Below are 15,302 nucleotides of genomic sequence, written 5' to 3'. Positions count from 1 at the left end.
AGAGTACGGAACCGAATGGCATAGTCACTGACAGAGTCCATACCTTGCTTAATGTGACACAGCTCTCTTGCCTTATCTCTGTCCAACGAGCTGGGATTAAATGTCCTCCTGAGGGCCTCCACAAAGGCTCCCCGGGACTGGCAGACCAGCGAGTTGCGAGACCACTCAACAGTAGCCCACGCCTTAGCCCTCCCGGTGAGGTGAGAGATCATGAACCCCACCTTGGCTCGTTCAGTTGGATATGCTGAGGGCAAGAGTTCGAAATGCAGTTCGCAATCCACAATAAATGATCGACAATCTCCAGACTCACCGGAAAACTTTTCTGGCGGGGCAAGTCGTGGAGCCAGAGCCGGTATCTCCGAAGCCGGTGGTACTGGAGCGGCGGCGGGCAAGGGATCCACTTCCGCGTTCGTGGAGGAAGCTCCGCGGAGTAGCATGGAGAAGGCATGTTGAACCTGGTCGGAGAGCTGGTTCATCTGAGAGGTCAGGGCTGCCTTAAACTCCTCCTGACCGGCCGTGATGGTTTTCATGCCCTGCTCTAGAGAAGACATGTGGTCCTCCTGCTGATTAAGACGAGCTCCCTGGGAGCGAATGGCCGCCGCTAACTGATCAGAGTTGGCTGGGTTCATGCTGGCCAGTTCGTTCTGTCACGACTGAACTTAGACAGAACCCAAATGCACAACTCCAAAACGTAATGCTGAGTAGCAAAAGTCTTTAATCAACAAAGTCACAAAACAAGAATCACCCAACTGGGGAAAAAGGCTCAAAAAGGCAAAGGATCTAAACAAACAAAAAATCACTCGGACGAGGAAACAAAAAATCACTCTTTCAGAGGAATAATGAAAACTAAAGGCAATAGCACTGATCAGAACAAGAACAAACAAAGTACAAAAGAATTACCAAACTTGACGTGGGATACAAGAGCTAGATGCAGACGCTGGTTCATTTGACTTGAAGACAAGACGAACTGGCACGGAACAGGGGGAGACGCAGACTATATATACACAACAGGTAAGGGGAAACAGGTGGAAACAATTAGGGCGGGGAAGACAATCACAAAGGCGGGAAACCAGACAAAGGCAGGAAGTAAAGTGGGATAAAGAACATAAGGACAATGATTTCAAAATAAAACAGGAAACCACGAGACAACATAAACACGAGACAAAGGCATAACTTAACATAATTTCACAAGGTATGACAGTATAGATCTCAAAGCAAGACATGCTGTTATTAACAACAAATGACTGCTTAGTTGAAGCTGCCAAAGTAAAGGCACCAAAGCGCATGTTTGTGTTGATGACATGATGGTTAAATTGTTTCCATGTCCCATGAAAGGTGGTTCTGCATGACGTCTGATTGTGATGCAGAACTTGGATGGCATCAGTCAGGTAAAAGTAGAAATAGTGGAACTTAAATCCGTCTGTGCTGTACTTGTGTTTCCCTGTTTTCACTGCTTTGTTGAAATCCTGTTGGATATGTTTCACTTTTGTGTACATGTACATGACAATGGCATGCTCTTCTTTCAGGCCCTTGTGCACAGGTTTCTTTGCACCTCTTTCAGCTGAAGCCCAGGCAAAACTGAAGTTTCTGTTGAAGTGCCACTCAAACACACCAAACAGGTCGACCGTAGAGGCTACTTCAGCTCGGCAACCATCATACATGTCATCAATGGAATCCGTTGCCATGTCCAGAGGTAAAACTTCTGTCTTAGTCTTCTGCAGTTGTGGAAAAGAAACAACTATATGAGTAGAATCAGCAGTTACAGAAGGTTTGTAATATTCAGTGTAAATTGGCTGAGAAAAATTCTCATTGTGATGACTGATTTAATCATTTTTCTGTGTCCCCAACACAAATAACAAATAAACTGCATGTTTTTGGTGCACTGAAAAAGAAAGAACTGTCCTCCCACCTCAGCAGGTCTCTGAGGCCACCAGAGTATTAGAAATGGGTCATGATACAACAGGAGCACCACTGCCAACAACACACAGAGAGTTGCCCAGTTTCTCAGTGATTTCAGCTCACGCACTGGTCTTTTGCTAAACTTCATTTCTAAACAGAAAACAAAAATCACTCAATGAACAAAAAATGACAGCATGGTTATCCATCATATTATTATTATTATCTTTGCATGCACATTGACTTAGTATGTATGTTTCAATCTGCAAGGAAAAGTACTGGTGACTGAAAGGTATAAGCTAAATTATTTCCTTGTTGTCTGATGCTTCTGTAAATGTCGTCATAGTCTTCGCTAACAATATACAGTATAAAATCTGATTGTTTTGGCTTACCTTTCCTCTGCAAAGTGCTTTCAACAGCAGCATACTCTTCCTTTGAGGAAAAATGTGTAGGCTGTGGATGCAGTGCCAGCAAGAAAGTCCCAGCTCACAGGATTAACAGGTACAACCACACAGCCCAGACATTCTTCTTCACCTTTGCTCAAAGATGGCAGAGCTAATACGGATCTTATCTTGCATGTGAAGTTTAAAAAAAACAAACAAACCACTTAATAAAAGAAACTTTTTTTTTCACTTAAACTGCCATTTATCACACTATAAATGAAACCCTTGCTTCATACTGGCTCTGTCCTATCACTGTTTACATTGCCGCAGGGAGGCAACACTTGTAAATCCTGTTTGGTGACTTGCTCAGGTAAAAACAAACAAAGGCGTGTCATTGAACACAAAAAAACATAGACTGAAACAGAAGACATTTTTTTATGTACTCTAAAAAAGATCTTGCAATTGTGAAGCTTATTCACCCAGACAGACAACACTTCGCATTAGTGCTGCTCAGGATGTGGTAAGTTACACAAAAGTGTATCTTTCCTCTTTCTTTCAAGCGACCAGACACCAAATAGTTCAGTGCCACTTCTTTATTTGGATTTAGATCAACTGGATTTACAGTGGAGCCTGATATGCTAAAATGATTTTTACAAGGAGAACCGCAAACATTTCAAGAAAATTGGGTTTGGGTTGAATTAATGATAAAGTGTGTTATGTGTATTATACATCCAGTTGATTTATATTTGTGAGCAAGTGTCTGTTGAACTTTGTATCTACCTGAGCAGGTGTGACTCATTTACTATCAGAGGTGTGTGTTCATGTGTGTGTGTGACCCATTTGCTATCAGGAGGGTCAATCATCCATCATCCTGGGGTGCTTCATTCATTTTCTTTCCTTGATGTATTTCTCCTTTGTGATCCTCCTAGTGACAAAACGCGGTGTATACAAGGAGTGCAGCTGATTGTAAATGAATTAATAGACAATGAAGGTATACAAACTTTAAACAAACAAAGTTTACATTTTAAATTTACACATTGGCTTACAGGGCGTCTTTGCCATCACACAACTGTGGCATCCAACCTGTGCAACCTCACACAATGGATATATTACTGTCCTCATCCAGACACTGTAGTGGTTCCCCCTTTGATTCCAGCAAAGACAGTATGAAAAACATCTCATGTGGAACCAAATTTACCCTGATCTGAGTTAAATAATAGATTTCCTCTGTTCTAGATGCACTATGCCGCTCTGGAAGAGGAAAGCACGTCAAAGAAAAACTGTATACGGCTGTGCCATTGCTTCCGTTGTTCTTTTGGTGGGACTGCTGATTTTTGCTGTCACATATCTGACACTCATTGTTGGAGAGGTATTTAATACTTTGCATTATCTAACACTGTATATTTGAGAGAGAACACTATCAATGAAATTAGTTGGCTTTTCTTTATTGAAATCAAATTCTTGAGGACTCACTAGTTATTCTGATAAAGATTGTGATTAAAAAATATTTCATATTTTTGAGTATGCATTATTAAAGCAATTCCAAAAGCCAATATGCATAATTATTTTTCACATGAAAACAGATGTGGACAATGAAAAAGAGGTCCCAGCTTAACACAGTTCATTGATCGTAGATCGCCATCTACAGGATAAATATTGAACAGTCTTTCTCTCTTCATTTCAGGATCAGAGTGACACCGTGCATGATGACTGCACATCCAAAGCTACAGTTGTGACTGATAAAGCTTTAATGCAGAGATGGGATTTCACTTCAAACTTCAGTCAAGCCTGGAGGGATGCAGAGCAAAATGCTAGAGAGCCTGCACACAAGTACATGGAGAAACATTATTCGATCGCCATATACATGTACACAGATATTGTGTTGCAGCCTGTCAATCAAGACCTAGCAAGAACCCGTAAACAATTAAAGGAGGCATTTGAGTCCTGCCCCCTTTATTATTCCCTGAGTGAAGCCATTCAGGTTCTAAAGCACAGTCAGGTGACATGTCTTAGTACAAGTTACAGAACCGAGACACTTTTAAATCTCAGCATGTCTAACAAACATATTAGGTTCAACACCTTCATACTAGGTTCTGATGAGTGGGATTTTACAGGGAATACTTCATGTTTTGAGGTATACACGTGTTTTGGTGCTGACATAACACATTACTCAGCCTTTAACAACAGCCACCAGGTGCTGATTCCTCCCTACGAGGTTTTCAAAGTCACTGATATCCAAACAGATACCCAGAGATGTAAGGTCGTCTACAGACTGAAGAGCAACCTGAACTGTGTTTATGACAGAGAAAGCAATAAGTTGCATTCAATATCTTCATTACCAGTGGAGGGATTCTGGCTAATTTTTACGATCATTTGTATTATTACTGTATGTCTTCTGATACCCTTTGTCATTGTGAAGGTGTTAGAATACCAAGAGAAAACTTCCATTCACTGTGCTTCATCTTTGCACAACAGCACTTACTGTCCTGCCAGAGTTGTCATTTAATGGGCAGGGTTTATTTCTAAATAAAGATGCTCCTGTAAGCAGCAGCCATATTGCAGCCTGAAGTGAGCTGACATTTCTGTGTTTTAAAAGTTTATGCATAGGAAAAGAGAAAAACAAGGTTACATTCAGGAAAATTTCATGATATTTATAAATGCTGTTGTAAATTTCATACATTATTATTTATTCAAATTAAAATTTAATAAAGTGTCCCATAATGGATTTCAACACTTTAAAACAGTGCAGAAAGTGTCAAGCCTATTGCAACTTGCGTAGCAGCAATGTTGGGTGTGGATCTTAAAAACACAACACAAAGAGGAGTATCAGACACATACCTGACAACAACCATTCACGCTATGGAATAGGTGTGAATATAACTAAGTTGGCAGTTAACTTAATCTGCATGTCATTGGACTGTGGGAGAAAGCCAGAGTACCCGGAGGGATCCCAAACAAGCACAGGGAGGACAATGCAAACGCCACACAGAAAAGCCCCAACGTAGTTGATATACTTAAATAATATTAGTATCAGTGCTCAACAAAACATGTGCTGATATGGTAGTTGGACGAATAAGCTACTGAGCGACTGAGCAGACTGTGGCATGCAGATAAATACAGTTGGGCCAGCCATGGTACTGTAGTCTAAGCAGATAAAATGTAGATATAAGGCCAGGACAAGCCACCTAGTATCTGCCCTTGGGTGGGTGAAGGATTTAAAGGTAGCTTCATAATAGGTCAGGGAAAGAGAATGACTATTAGAGGGCCCAATAGATTTATGGCGACACAGCTGGATACCTGCTGCAGGGCCTAGTGATAGGTCAAAACATCATTTAACATGAAAACTGGGCTTCCATAGGAATGCTTACCCAACTTTTACTGGGTATTGATAACTGAGGAATGTTACTGCAAGTAAAGCATACACACACATTCTTCTCCGAAATTTCACAATCACTTGTTGGTGTAGTTTGACACTGTTGAAAAATTCTCCTTTAAAGTGTCAACAGCCAAGAGCAAAAAGGTGAAAGTATGTCAGCCACTTCATCACCCCATAAACAGTGGAAGGTTTATCTTTCTGACTGTGTTGTTTTAGTTTGTGCACAATGACTCAGACATGCTCAATATATCAAACAAAAGTTAGACAAAATATGCTGCTGAGCAGGATTTTGGAGGTGGCACCTCACAGACAAGATTGTTACCCACAATCCACCTGTTTACTGTGCTATTGTTACTGTTTTACAGGTAAGCAGAGCAGCCAATGACATGTAAGAATTTTGCTGGGCCTTATCGTTTATTTGAGATTAGTTTAAATCCCAGTCTGACAGACAAGGCAGTGAAAATTTCAGTACCATCATTAGGCAGAATATTACTGTGTTTAGTGCAGATTTATGTTGTTATATATTGTATATGCTCTAATTTTCATTCGGATGGTCTTATTTTTCTACAAATCAAAACTTATACCAAATGTATACTTATACTAGTAGTTTGAAAGATTGAGCAATCACAAAACATATTTACACAATGGCTTTAAACACAGAGGAGCAAACATGCATGTGTGTGTAATGCGATATAATTAAAATGTGACTAAGCATACGTCAATAGGTTAATTTGTAATAAAGTCACACTGTGCATAAGGTGGAGTCTCCAAAAGGCTAATACATTACAGTGTAAGTCATATCAAACAAGTTTACAGCTTCTTGTGAAACTAGCATTGCGAAATCCTGCTTTGACTGTCTTAGGAGCAAAACTACAGATTTGTGTTAGGGTTATGACCCTATGACCAAAATTTTCCATTGATTCTTCAAACCTAATGTTGTCGTTGTTGCCTCATCATTCGTGGATCTTGGTTCACTGTGAGGCGTGATACTCATGACAGGGCTCTGTTGAAATATTCCATTACAGTTAAAAGAGAACTTGACAAATACGCTCACCTACTCAGATGCATCATCAGCATTTTGACAGTTTTGATATCAGATCTGCCAGGACAATGCAACATAAGCACACAGTACGTGGGTGTACTTCTACTTTTACACTGGGTTGAAAAAAAAAAACAGATGAAGGGTGTGTGGGAGTTCTTCTGTGGAATTCTATTCAACAGCTCACCCATGCAAGACGCACGTTAACTATAACAGGAGGGAGTGAGGGCACACACTCACTGTCTCTCAGCACACACATTCATACACACACATTCTTTAAGTGTTGAGATGCATGCAGGAAACACTTAGATCTACACACAATTTAATCCACTTACTATAGACATGGAATTCTGACAAAAATTGAAGCATCAACATCTGATTAAGGCTGGAGCGCTAATGAGCACACAAAGGTAAGAGTGTGTCAAATTAATCTGCATCTTCTGTGTGTTATTAACTGTGTCACTAGTAATCTTACACATATTGTACCATTTATAATAACAATTATTATTATTTTAAATCTTGTGCCACCATATGTTTTTTTAATATATATATATATTTTCTATATGAAATAAGAGGTTACAGTCTTTCAAATTAAATATTTATTTGAAAATATTGCAGGTGTCTGACTACATGAGATGCAGCTAAATTTATTTTCTTGGTGTTTATATTGAAAGTTTTGACTAATCGATAGTTCACTGTTTATTCCAACAATGAGGGGTAGTAGCATTTTTATATCCTACAGTGAATATTATATTACAGTGAGTATTTTCAAAAATATAAAGATATCCTGTAGCACTGTTCTTTACTATTTGTATATGTCATTATTTCTTTTTAAAATTTATCTTCATTTCCCCCCACCCTTCTTTCTGTGCTGATTTTATCTTTCCCTTTCTACCTCAGGTGTTTTCATTTGCCACTTGTTGCCTCGTTACACCTGGTTCACTGCCTTAACCTCTATATGCTTGACCCCACTGTTTTCTGTTTGAGGCAACACATTGTGTTATTGTTACACAGATAAATACCAAGGAGATAAATACCAAGGAGGCACCAGGGGAGATAAATCACCAAAACCAAAAAGGTGACACGAGGTAAAGGAAAGAACTGAACAGTAGAGACAGGTTCAGAGACAGTCTCCCCTCCTCATCCTTCTGCTCTTCCTCCACCATGACTGCAAGACAGACAGTTATCCCTCTGATGGCAGTGGTCCTCTCACTGCCAGGCATCATTCACTGCTTCCAACCACTCTTCTCATTTGATGGGACTTCCACTACTCACCGTGACATCACCCGCATGGCAGCCCTCAGAAAGACGGCGGAGGTCTGCCGAGACATCGCTCTCTCTGAGGGACGGCCCTTCAGCCTGATTGTGAGTTGGAAAGCCACACTAAAAGAGAGACTGGAAGCACTGCAGTGTACTCACATAACTAGATTATACATTATGTTTTGTAATTATTTCTATTCTGTGACATGGGGTCAGTGTTGCCGCTTTATTAGCTAGGGTCAACTTCTTGGAAAAAATGTTTAAAAATGTAAAGAAATTCATTAATCAAGGCTGGAAAACAACTGACATTAAGTTATCACAATAACTTTTGACCTAAAGTTCTGAGGAGTTTTCCTCCTTGAGGCAGAGTGTGGTGTTTGTGTTGTGCCACACAGTTCATTATTTGTCCTTTGTCTCTAGATTGATGACAGCGTGTCAGCTGGCAAGGTGCAAAGAGCCTGTTCTGTTACAGGTACTTCCACATCTCTCCTCTCCACGGTCATGTTCCAAACCTCCATTGCCAAAATGTACTTCAGTAATGCAATAGTGGACGTTGTCTATGCCCTGAGTGAGAAGCACCATTTTGATGATGAGACCTTCCAGGGAGGACGGGATATCATCACAGCAGGTACACATCAAACATTGCTTTCCTAAAAATATGTTCGAAAGAAATTCTGTGATGAAAGTTAAAGTGAACTTATTATATCCACCACAAGACACAAACAGTGATAAGGCCTGTCGTATACAGTCTATGGATAAGGCAAATGGCAAAAAGAAGAACAGTTTAAACATATTGAAATCATCTATGGTGATTCGTGTCTTCTGCTTAGTGTCAGGTGAACTGAAGATGTTGAAAGTCAGACTGGATTTCGATGGGTCAATCAATTCCTCACTGCCATTCAGGAGACAGCTTCCATTTTACTCTTTCATTTTTTATTAATCCTTTCCACTGATACAAGAAGAAAGAGGAGATTTCCCACTGGTAAAAATACCAGATAACAGAATGAATTTGGCCAGAATCTGATGTATTCCAATAAGACATAATGAGGTATTCATTTTCAAATCAGCTATACATTGTCATTTGAGAATCAGGCAGAAGTGTTTTTTCACATCTTGCCTAGTGCAGCCTCAGTTTGAACCTAACTCTCTGTGCTATCCTGCTGTTGAGGTGTGTCTGCTGTGAAGGCCAGTGTGAAGCTGGAGAACTTTGTCGCAGGGAGATGGACTCTTGGAAGAGTCTGTCACACCCTACAGGTGAACTTGAGGATTATTTTGTTACCAAATTTTTGGGTTGACGTTGTTATTTTTTTTTGAGGCAGGAATAATTAAAACAGTAAGCAATGGTGGGGTAAATAATATTTTATAATCCATATACTGTATTAAGGATTTCTACAGCCACAGTAACTGGGTGGAGCTTGGGAACAACTCTCCTTACACCACTCTGATCAGACCAGACCAACCTCTTGAGAACCTGGCAGGTAAGATACTCAGAGATAACTCAAGGCCCATTGTCTCCTTATCTTTCACCTGTCAGATAACAAACGCACCCTGCTATGACTCGCAAACACACACACAAACCCACACATTTAAACTGGTGACATTACTACTCAACTTTTTTTTTAGCATATCCCATTCAGTACACAAGCTATCAGTTTAGTACGCTCATTGCGCTGCCCATTCAAGAGGAATTTCAACATTTTAAACATGACCTAGCACTGATTAAAAGATATTCTATAGATGTACTATATTTGCTGATTTGCTGATGCTATTATGTCTGTGCATAATGTTTATTTCTGTTTTATTCACTACATTTTCTGCAGGCCCAAGTACTCCAACCTGTAGAAACTGTACAGGAGGGAGCTGTGCTAACAACCTTCTGCCTGACCTGATGCAGCAGGGGCTTCTCACTTCAGGCTACTTCAACATCTTCTCCTCAGCAAAACCTGCAGGTAACTTTGAGGAATCATCTACATTTATACACATTCCACTGTATGCATTTTGTGACACAACACATCAAGGCAACAATAATATTCTTTCTGCTCTAAGGTAAATGCAGCCACGGTGGTTTCTTTGACCGGACAAGCAAACAAGACCCAGTGGGGGGCATCAATAAGGATAACGTTGGGTCTAGTCATGGCTCACTTCACCACAAAGCAGCTGATTTGGCTGTGAATGCCACTATGGAGCTACTGGAAGACATCAGAGTGGCTGTGGGAGACAAGAACTTCCTGCGGTATGGGCTACCTTTGTCTGAGCCATTTTATGACCCTAAGGAATAAAAATATGATCAATAATAGGATGGATCTAAGATGGATGGAGCTGTATCAATAAATGAAAAAGACAAAGAGCATGTCTCTGTAGCTCTGGCTTCACAATGAAATAAAATCACTAGTGTGGTGTTGAAACAATAGTAAAACATATATTATCCATGATCATTAGGATTACTCACACAATAAAAACTTATGAACAACATGAAGAGTTAATCAGGGTTTTTTTTGTCTTGTTCCTGCAGACTGATGGGCCTCTCCCAGTCCTCGGTGCTGTGTTTTGTCATTGACACCACAGGCAGTATGAGTGATGACATCGCTGAAGCAAAGAGAGTTTCCTTCGACATCATTGACAGGAAGAGGGGAACGCAGCAGGAGCCCTCTGCGTACATTTTGGTGCCTTTCAATGACCCAGGTGGGTAACTCACACGATGGTATTTGCAGTTCATTACAGAGAAGTGAAGAGCTTGTTATTATTTGAGTATAATATACTGACACATTTACTGAAGGTTGTGCCTCTAATGCCAGGTCTTCCTTCCAGTCTGTGTTCTAAGTGATTAGTGGTTCTTACACCATTGTAGCCACAGTGAAATGTTTAATTAAATGAGTGACTGGGATCAAATATCTATTCTACATCCAGGTTTTGGACCTTTGATTATGACAACCAATGCAGATGTTTTCAAAGACAGCATCAACAAGTTGACTGCAAGTGGAGGAGGAGACATCCCAGAGTTGTGCTTGTCTGGACTGCAGGTGTTGACAATATGATGAACATTTGTCTACTGTTATGCAGTAATTCCAATTATCTTGGAATCATTGGTTTGTTTTGAAAAGCAACAACACAATATCATCATAATCAATCAATCACCAAACAATAAAATTTAGTTATTGCCTGACCATACTCATTACTTAAGGCAACGATACATAATTAACCTAATCTAAATCAAGAAATCAAATCAAAGTTAATTGTCCCTAATGATTAACAGTTTTTCCTGTATTGTATATGACTGACAGCTTGCTCTGACTGCGGCTCCACCCTCCTCTGAGATCTTTGTGTTCACTGATGCTCCAGCTAAAGATGCCCATCTGAAAAGCACCATCACTGCCCTTATAGAGAGCACCAAGTCTGTGGTAGGGGCTTTTTTCACACTTGTTCTTTGAATGTCAATTCATTCAATAAAAAAAGTAAAAAGTACTATGTAAACTGTGGGCTCACGTGTTATTTATGTAGTTCTAATACAAGGTTTACAAGTATTTTTTTTTTTCTATCTCTATACTTTCAGGTTACTTTCATGTTGACAGATGTCCTTGCCAGTCGACGGCGCCGCAGAAGCGTTCAGGGTTTGAGTCCACGTACAATAACCCAATCAGAGGCCCAGCTGTACCATGACCTAGCCCAGGCTTCTGGAGGTCAGGCCATTCAGGTCTCCAAGTCAGATCTCTCTCTGGCTACAAGTGTTATAGAGGACTCATCAGCCAGCGCTGTGGTAAGACACTGAACAAGAAAACTGTACCCAACTCAAGAAAGTAGAAATTTTGTAAGTTTCTGTTCCTTCCTCTTTCAGGTGACTGTTTTTCAGGTAGTGAGGAATCCTGGAAGGCCTGATAATTTTACTTTTACTGTTGATGGTTCATTAAGGAACATGACTGCATATATCACAGGAGCCCCAGCTCTCACCTTCAGCTTCACCAGCTCTACAGGTTTTTACAAGTTTTTATTGTTCCATTAATTATCAAAAAGGCCTTTAGATTTTTTTGTGTGTGTGCTGTTAGTGTTTTGAACATGTCTTGTTCAAAACTTGTCTCCTCCAGGTGTATCTCAGAGTTCCAGTCAGTCCAATGGTCTTCTGGCATCTTTGACCACAGCAGGAAACCTACGTCGTTTAAACCTCAACACTGACAATCAAACAGGATTATGGCAAATCAGTGTCAACTCTAATAGCCCCTACTCTGTTAAGGTCACAGGTCAGTAATATGATATCCAATAAGGAGTTCAAGGAGCCAGTGACAGTTAGAATTTAAGAAACGACTTTATTTCAGGGGTCTTTGTCTGTTGTATTTTTTGTAGTTCTAAATCTGTTTAATGTGTGTGTGTGTACTTCAGGTCAGAGCTCAGTGAACTTCATTTATAACCTTGTGGAAGCGCATGAAGGAGCCCACGGGGACTTCAGTCTAAAGGAGGGACGCCCTCTTTCAGGTCAGACCACTTTTAGAATAACTGTCATCTTCATATTTACAGTTTGTATTTAGTTTTGTTTCCTTGTTTTCATCTTTCAAAGAATCATAATCTGCCAAACTCTGTTCTGTCTGTTTCAGAGCCTCTCATTCTTCTTTATCTGTGTGTATAATGTTCATGTCTAATGACCTGTCACAATGATACTCATCTGGTTTACCTCTCTCTTGTCACAACTTGCAGGTGGTAATGCCAGCCTCTTGATATCTGTGACAGGAAGTGACACAGTAAATGTCACAGAGGTCACTCTGTTGGACAGCTCAGGGCCAGCGGAGGTCAACGGGTCACTACAGGCACGTCAGATGTTACATTTGATAAACTTAAAGGCCCATGCCCAGTAGTTAAAGTGTATACTTTACATATCTCTTTACCAACTCCACAAACAACAGCCACCAAAAAGGGGAAGCCAGTGGTTGTAGATGATATCACTATGCTTTCTGACAATATTGAATCTCAAATGTTGTCATTTAATATTTCTCACTGACTTTAAGACTATGTATGAAAGGCAGTTAAGATTATTTGTGGCATTAAATGACACAATGGAGAAGTTACTGAGAAAAATATATGTTCCATCATCTTAGCTTACGAAGCCGGGCTGTGACAGAGAAACATTCATTCCTCATGTTAAAGTCTACTCTGTAACAACACAAACAACAGTCTTTCTCTTTCTGTCCTCCACAGTCAATGGGAAGTGGTAACTTTCTGGTGACATTCAGTGGGGTCCCAGCAGGAGACTTTGTGGTTCGTCTGAAAGGAGAGGACAGTAGCTCCACCTCCAGGTCAACACCGAGCAGCTTCCAGAGACAAGCCTCCACACGGATCAAGACCTCCAGCATCTCTGTTACTGTGAGCATAGTCTTGCTCTGTTTTCTTCCACAGTGAAGCAATTCTTTGCTTATACATTAATGAAGTAAAGGGTTTAATGGGTTTACACGACATGAGGCCTTAGTTTTGGCAGTTGCCAAATGGCAAAATGAACACTTGTATCTCCTTACATAATGGTACCAATATGGTCAGACATAACTTGTCTCTGTACTTCTTTCATCTTTAAATTCATATCAACATCTAGAAACAAATTATTTTATAAGTACAAAAAATAATGTTTATCCCTTATAACCTTATATGTCTGTTTTACTTTTCTCTCTCTGCTTTTCCAGACCCAAACCAACAACACCATCGTAGAACCAGGCTCCACCATCTCCATCCCTTTCACAGTTGCCACAACCATCAACGGGGTAGTTAACGCCTCTGCAACTGAGACATTGACAGTACGAGTCAACAATGACCGCAGCTATGCTTCAACTTCACCCAGCACCGTCACCATAGCGGCAGGAAGTGGAGGCACAGCCAACGGCACTGTAACCTTAACAGTACCAAGCAGTGCTGCATCAGGAACAGACGTGACCCTTACCATTGAGGCAGAAAACGCAGCTGCCAGTGACATCAACTACGCTGTCCTCAGGTTTTCTGTGACTGCCAAGGTAAGAGAAGAAGATGAGGAGGTGGTTTTGTGAAGTGTTGGTTCCAAGCAATACTCTGTGTGTGATACCTTTCAACATAAAATATATTACTGTTCAATCAATTGTGATGTGCTTTTCCAATCTTATTTCTTCTTCTTCCTCTGCCCCACTTTTGTCACTGTGTGTCCAGGTGACAGATGTTACTCGCCCTGTGTGCCAGGTCGTCACTACAACAAACAACTGTCCATCCTCTTCATCACTGTGTGCTTCCTCCCAGTGGGTATTCATTGCCAATATCACCGATGGCATCAATGGGACTGGCATTGAGAGCGTCACCATCCGCCAAGGGAATGGCACCCTCAATACCAGCACAGTGGCAGCAGCAGGGGGCGAGAACATTACAGTGGCTACCTACAGCGCCTCCTGCTGTTCACAGAATGTAGAGCTGGCTGCAGTGGACGGAGTCGGAAATGTGGGGACCTGTGTGGGACAGGCTAGAGAATCTACCACGGCTGCACCTGTGACCACAACTACAGTTAACACAACATCCACAGGGGGGCACACTTTGAGCATATCACACAGCCTCTGGATCACTGTTGCAGTTTCTCTCCTTTGGAAGTAAGATTACACTGTAAAAAAAAAAAAAAAAAGAAAGAAAAAAACGCATAAATCAAGTAACATTGCTGAAAGTCTTTAATATCTTTTGATTTTTTCCAGCAGGACTTTTTAAATGTACGATTTATTTATATCCCTCACCCAGTGAGTAGGTTTGTTGCAGTTTTTGCAGTTGAGTGGTGAGGACAAGCTCCCATTACTCCACCGGTTGTTAGATGCCAGGCTAAACCCAACTGAAAGTCAATGGAAAGATCAAAGTCCTACAGCTTCTTACTTATCTTAACAGTGTCTTACCAGTATTTAACATTTTTCCACAAGTAGTTTCCAGGCTTCAACTGATTAGTTTATTTTCTTCTAATGTGTATCTGGGTGGTTGTAGTTGTATTAAGAGAATATTCAATTTAAAGACAAGTATGTTTTTTGGTGCCTTTACTTTCATGATTGTTTTTTGATAAGTGGTGATGGCAATAAACTGAACTCCGTTCCTGACAACTTCCTTACAGAAAAATGAACCTGATGTAAGACATGCATTGACACTAGGAGGGCACTTTACATTCTGATTCACATTTACACTGTTATATTCCATCAGTCTGTGGATAGTATTACAGGAAGCATTTTGGTGACAAAAAGGTGGAATGTCCTTTTTCTGGTGAGCCCACAGTACTTTCTCTCAATCTGATGTCAATCAAGTCTGATCTAAGCTCATCCACACAGTTAACACACAATGTTAAACTCTTTGAACTATGATTGATGAACTTTCAGCCAGGGAATGG

General features: G+C 40.5%; 2 protein-coding genes across 3 annotated transcripts; both read left to right on the top strand.

Moving 5' to 3' along the window:
* Positions 1 to 1,375: 1,375 nt before the first annotated feature.
* On the top strand, positions 1,376 to 4,840 carry LOC121181090 (T-cell ecto-ADP-ribosyltransferase 1-like). The gene is made up of 5 exons (XM_041036886.1): positions 1,376 to 1,388; positions 1,527 to 1,693; positions 2,304 to 2,397; positions 3,516 to 3,648; positions 3,964 to 4,840. Exons 2-5 carry the CDS (start codon positions 1,660 to 1,662, stop codon positions 4,783 to 4,785), a joined length of 1,083 nt encoding a protein of 360 aa, XP_040892820.1. The 5' UTR covers positions 1,376 to 1,388; positions 1,527 to 1,659; the 3' UTR covers positions 4,786 to 4,840.
* A 2,083-nt stretch (positions 4,841 to 6,923) lies between these two features.
* On the top strand, positions 6,924 to 15,006 carry vwa10.2 (von Willebrand factor A domain containing 10, tandem duplicate 2). Of its 2 annotated transcripts, none has more exons than XM_041036877.1 (18): positions 6,924 to 7,104; positions 7,709 to 8,059; positions 8,375 to 8,582; positions 9,123 to 9,208; positions 9,339 to 9,432; positions 9,775 to 9,903; positions 10,001 to 10,187; positions 10,467 to 10,636; positions 10,862 to 10,974; positions 11,236 to 11,352; positions 11,505 to 11,708; positions 11,787 to 11,922; positions 12,034 to 12,186; positions 12,326 to 12,418; positions 12,638 to 12,747; positions 13,136 to 13,300; positions 13,612 to 13,935; positions 14,105 to 15,006. In XM_041036877.1, exons 2-18 carry the CDS (start codon positions 7,859 to 7,861, stop codon positions 14,534 to 14,536), a joined length of 2,922 nt encoding a protein of 973 aa, XP_040892811.1. In that variant the 5' UTR covers positions 6,924 to 7,104; positions 7,709 to 7,858; the 3' UTR covers positions 14,537 to 15,006. The 2 variants fall into 2 exon arrangements, with proteins under 2 accessions (XP_040892811.1, XP_040892810.1); XM_041036876.1 differs by having other exon boundaries at positions 7,595 to 8,059.
* The last annotated feature ends 296 nt before the right edge of the window (positions 15,007 to 15,302 follow it).

This window comes from Toxotes jaculatrix, chromosome 4 (genome assembly GCF_017976425.1).
Source record: "Toxotes jaculatrix isolate fToxJac2 chromosome 4, fToxJac2.pri, whole genome shotgun sequence".
Lineage (NCBI taxonomy): Eukaryota > Metazoa > Chordata > Actinopteri > Toxotidae > Toxotes > Toxotes jaculatrix.
The sequence above is the reverse complement of the archived record's forward strand: the minus strand, read 5'-3'. Positions and strand labels throughout refer to the sequence as shown.

What these genes read in the sequence shown, in the direction of transcription:
- LOC121181090 (XM_041036886.1), top strand. Translation starts at nt 1,660, where the DNA reads ATGTCATCAATGGAATCCGTTGCCATGTCCAGAG. An exon ending in ATCCGTTGCCATGTCCAGAG is followed by an intron (nt 1,694 to 2,303) that starts GTAAAACTTCTG and finishes TCCTCTGCAAAG; the next exon opens with TGCTTTCAACAGCAGCATAC. An exon ending in TGACACTCATTGTTGGAGAG is followed by an intron (nt 3,649 to 3,963) that starts GTATTTAATACT and finishes TCTTCATTTCAG; the next exon opens with GATCAGAGTGACACCGTGCA.
- vwa10.2 (XM_041036877.1), top strand. Translation starts at nt 7,859, where the DNA reads ATGACTGCAAGACAGACAGTTATCCCTCTGATGGCAGTGGTCCTCTCA. An exon ending in GACGGCCCTTCAGCCTGATT is followed by an intron (nt 8,060 to 8,374) that starts GTGAGTTGGAAA and finishes CTTTGTCTCTAG; the next exon opens with ATTGATGACAGCGTGTCAGC. An exon ending in CAGCTTCACCAGCTCTACAG is followed by an intron (nt 11,923 to 12,033) that starts GTTTTTACAAGT and finishes TGTCTCCTCCAG; the next exon opens with GTGTATCTCAGAGTTCCAGT.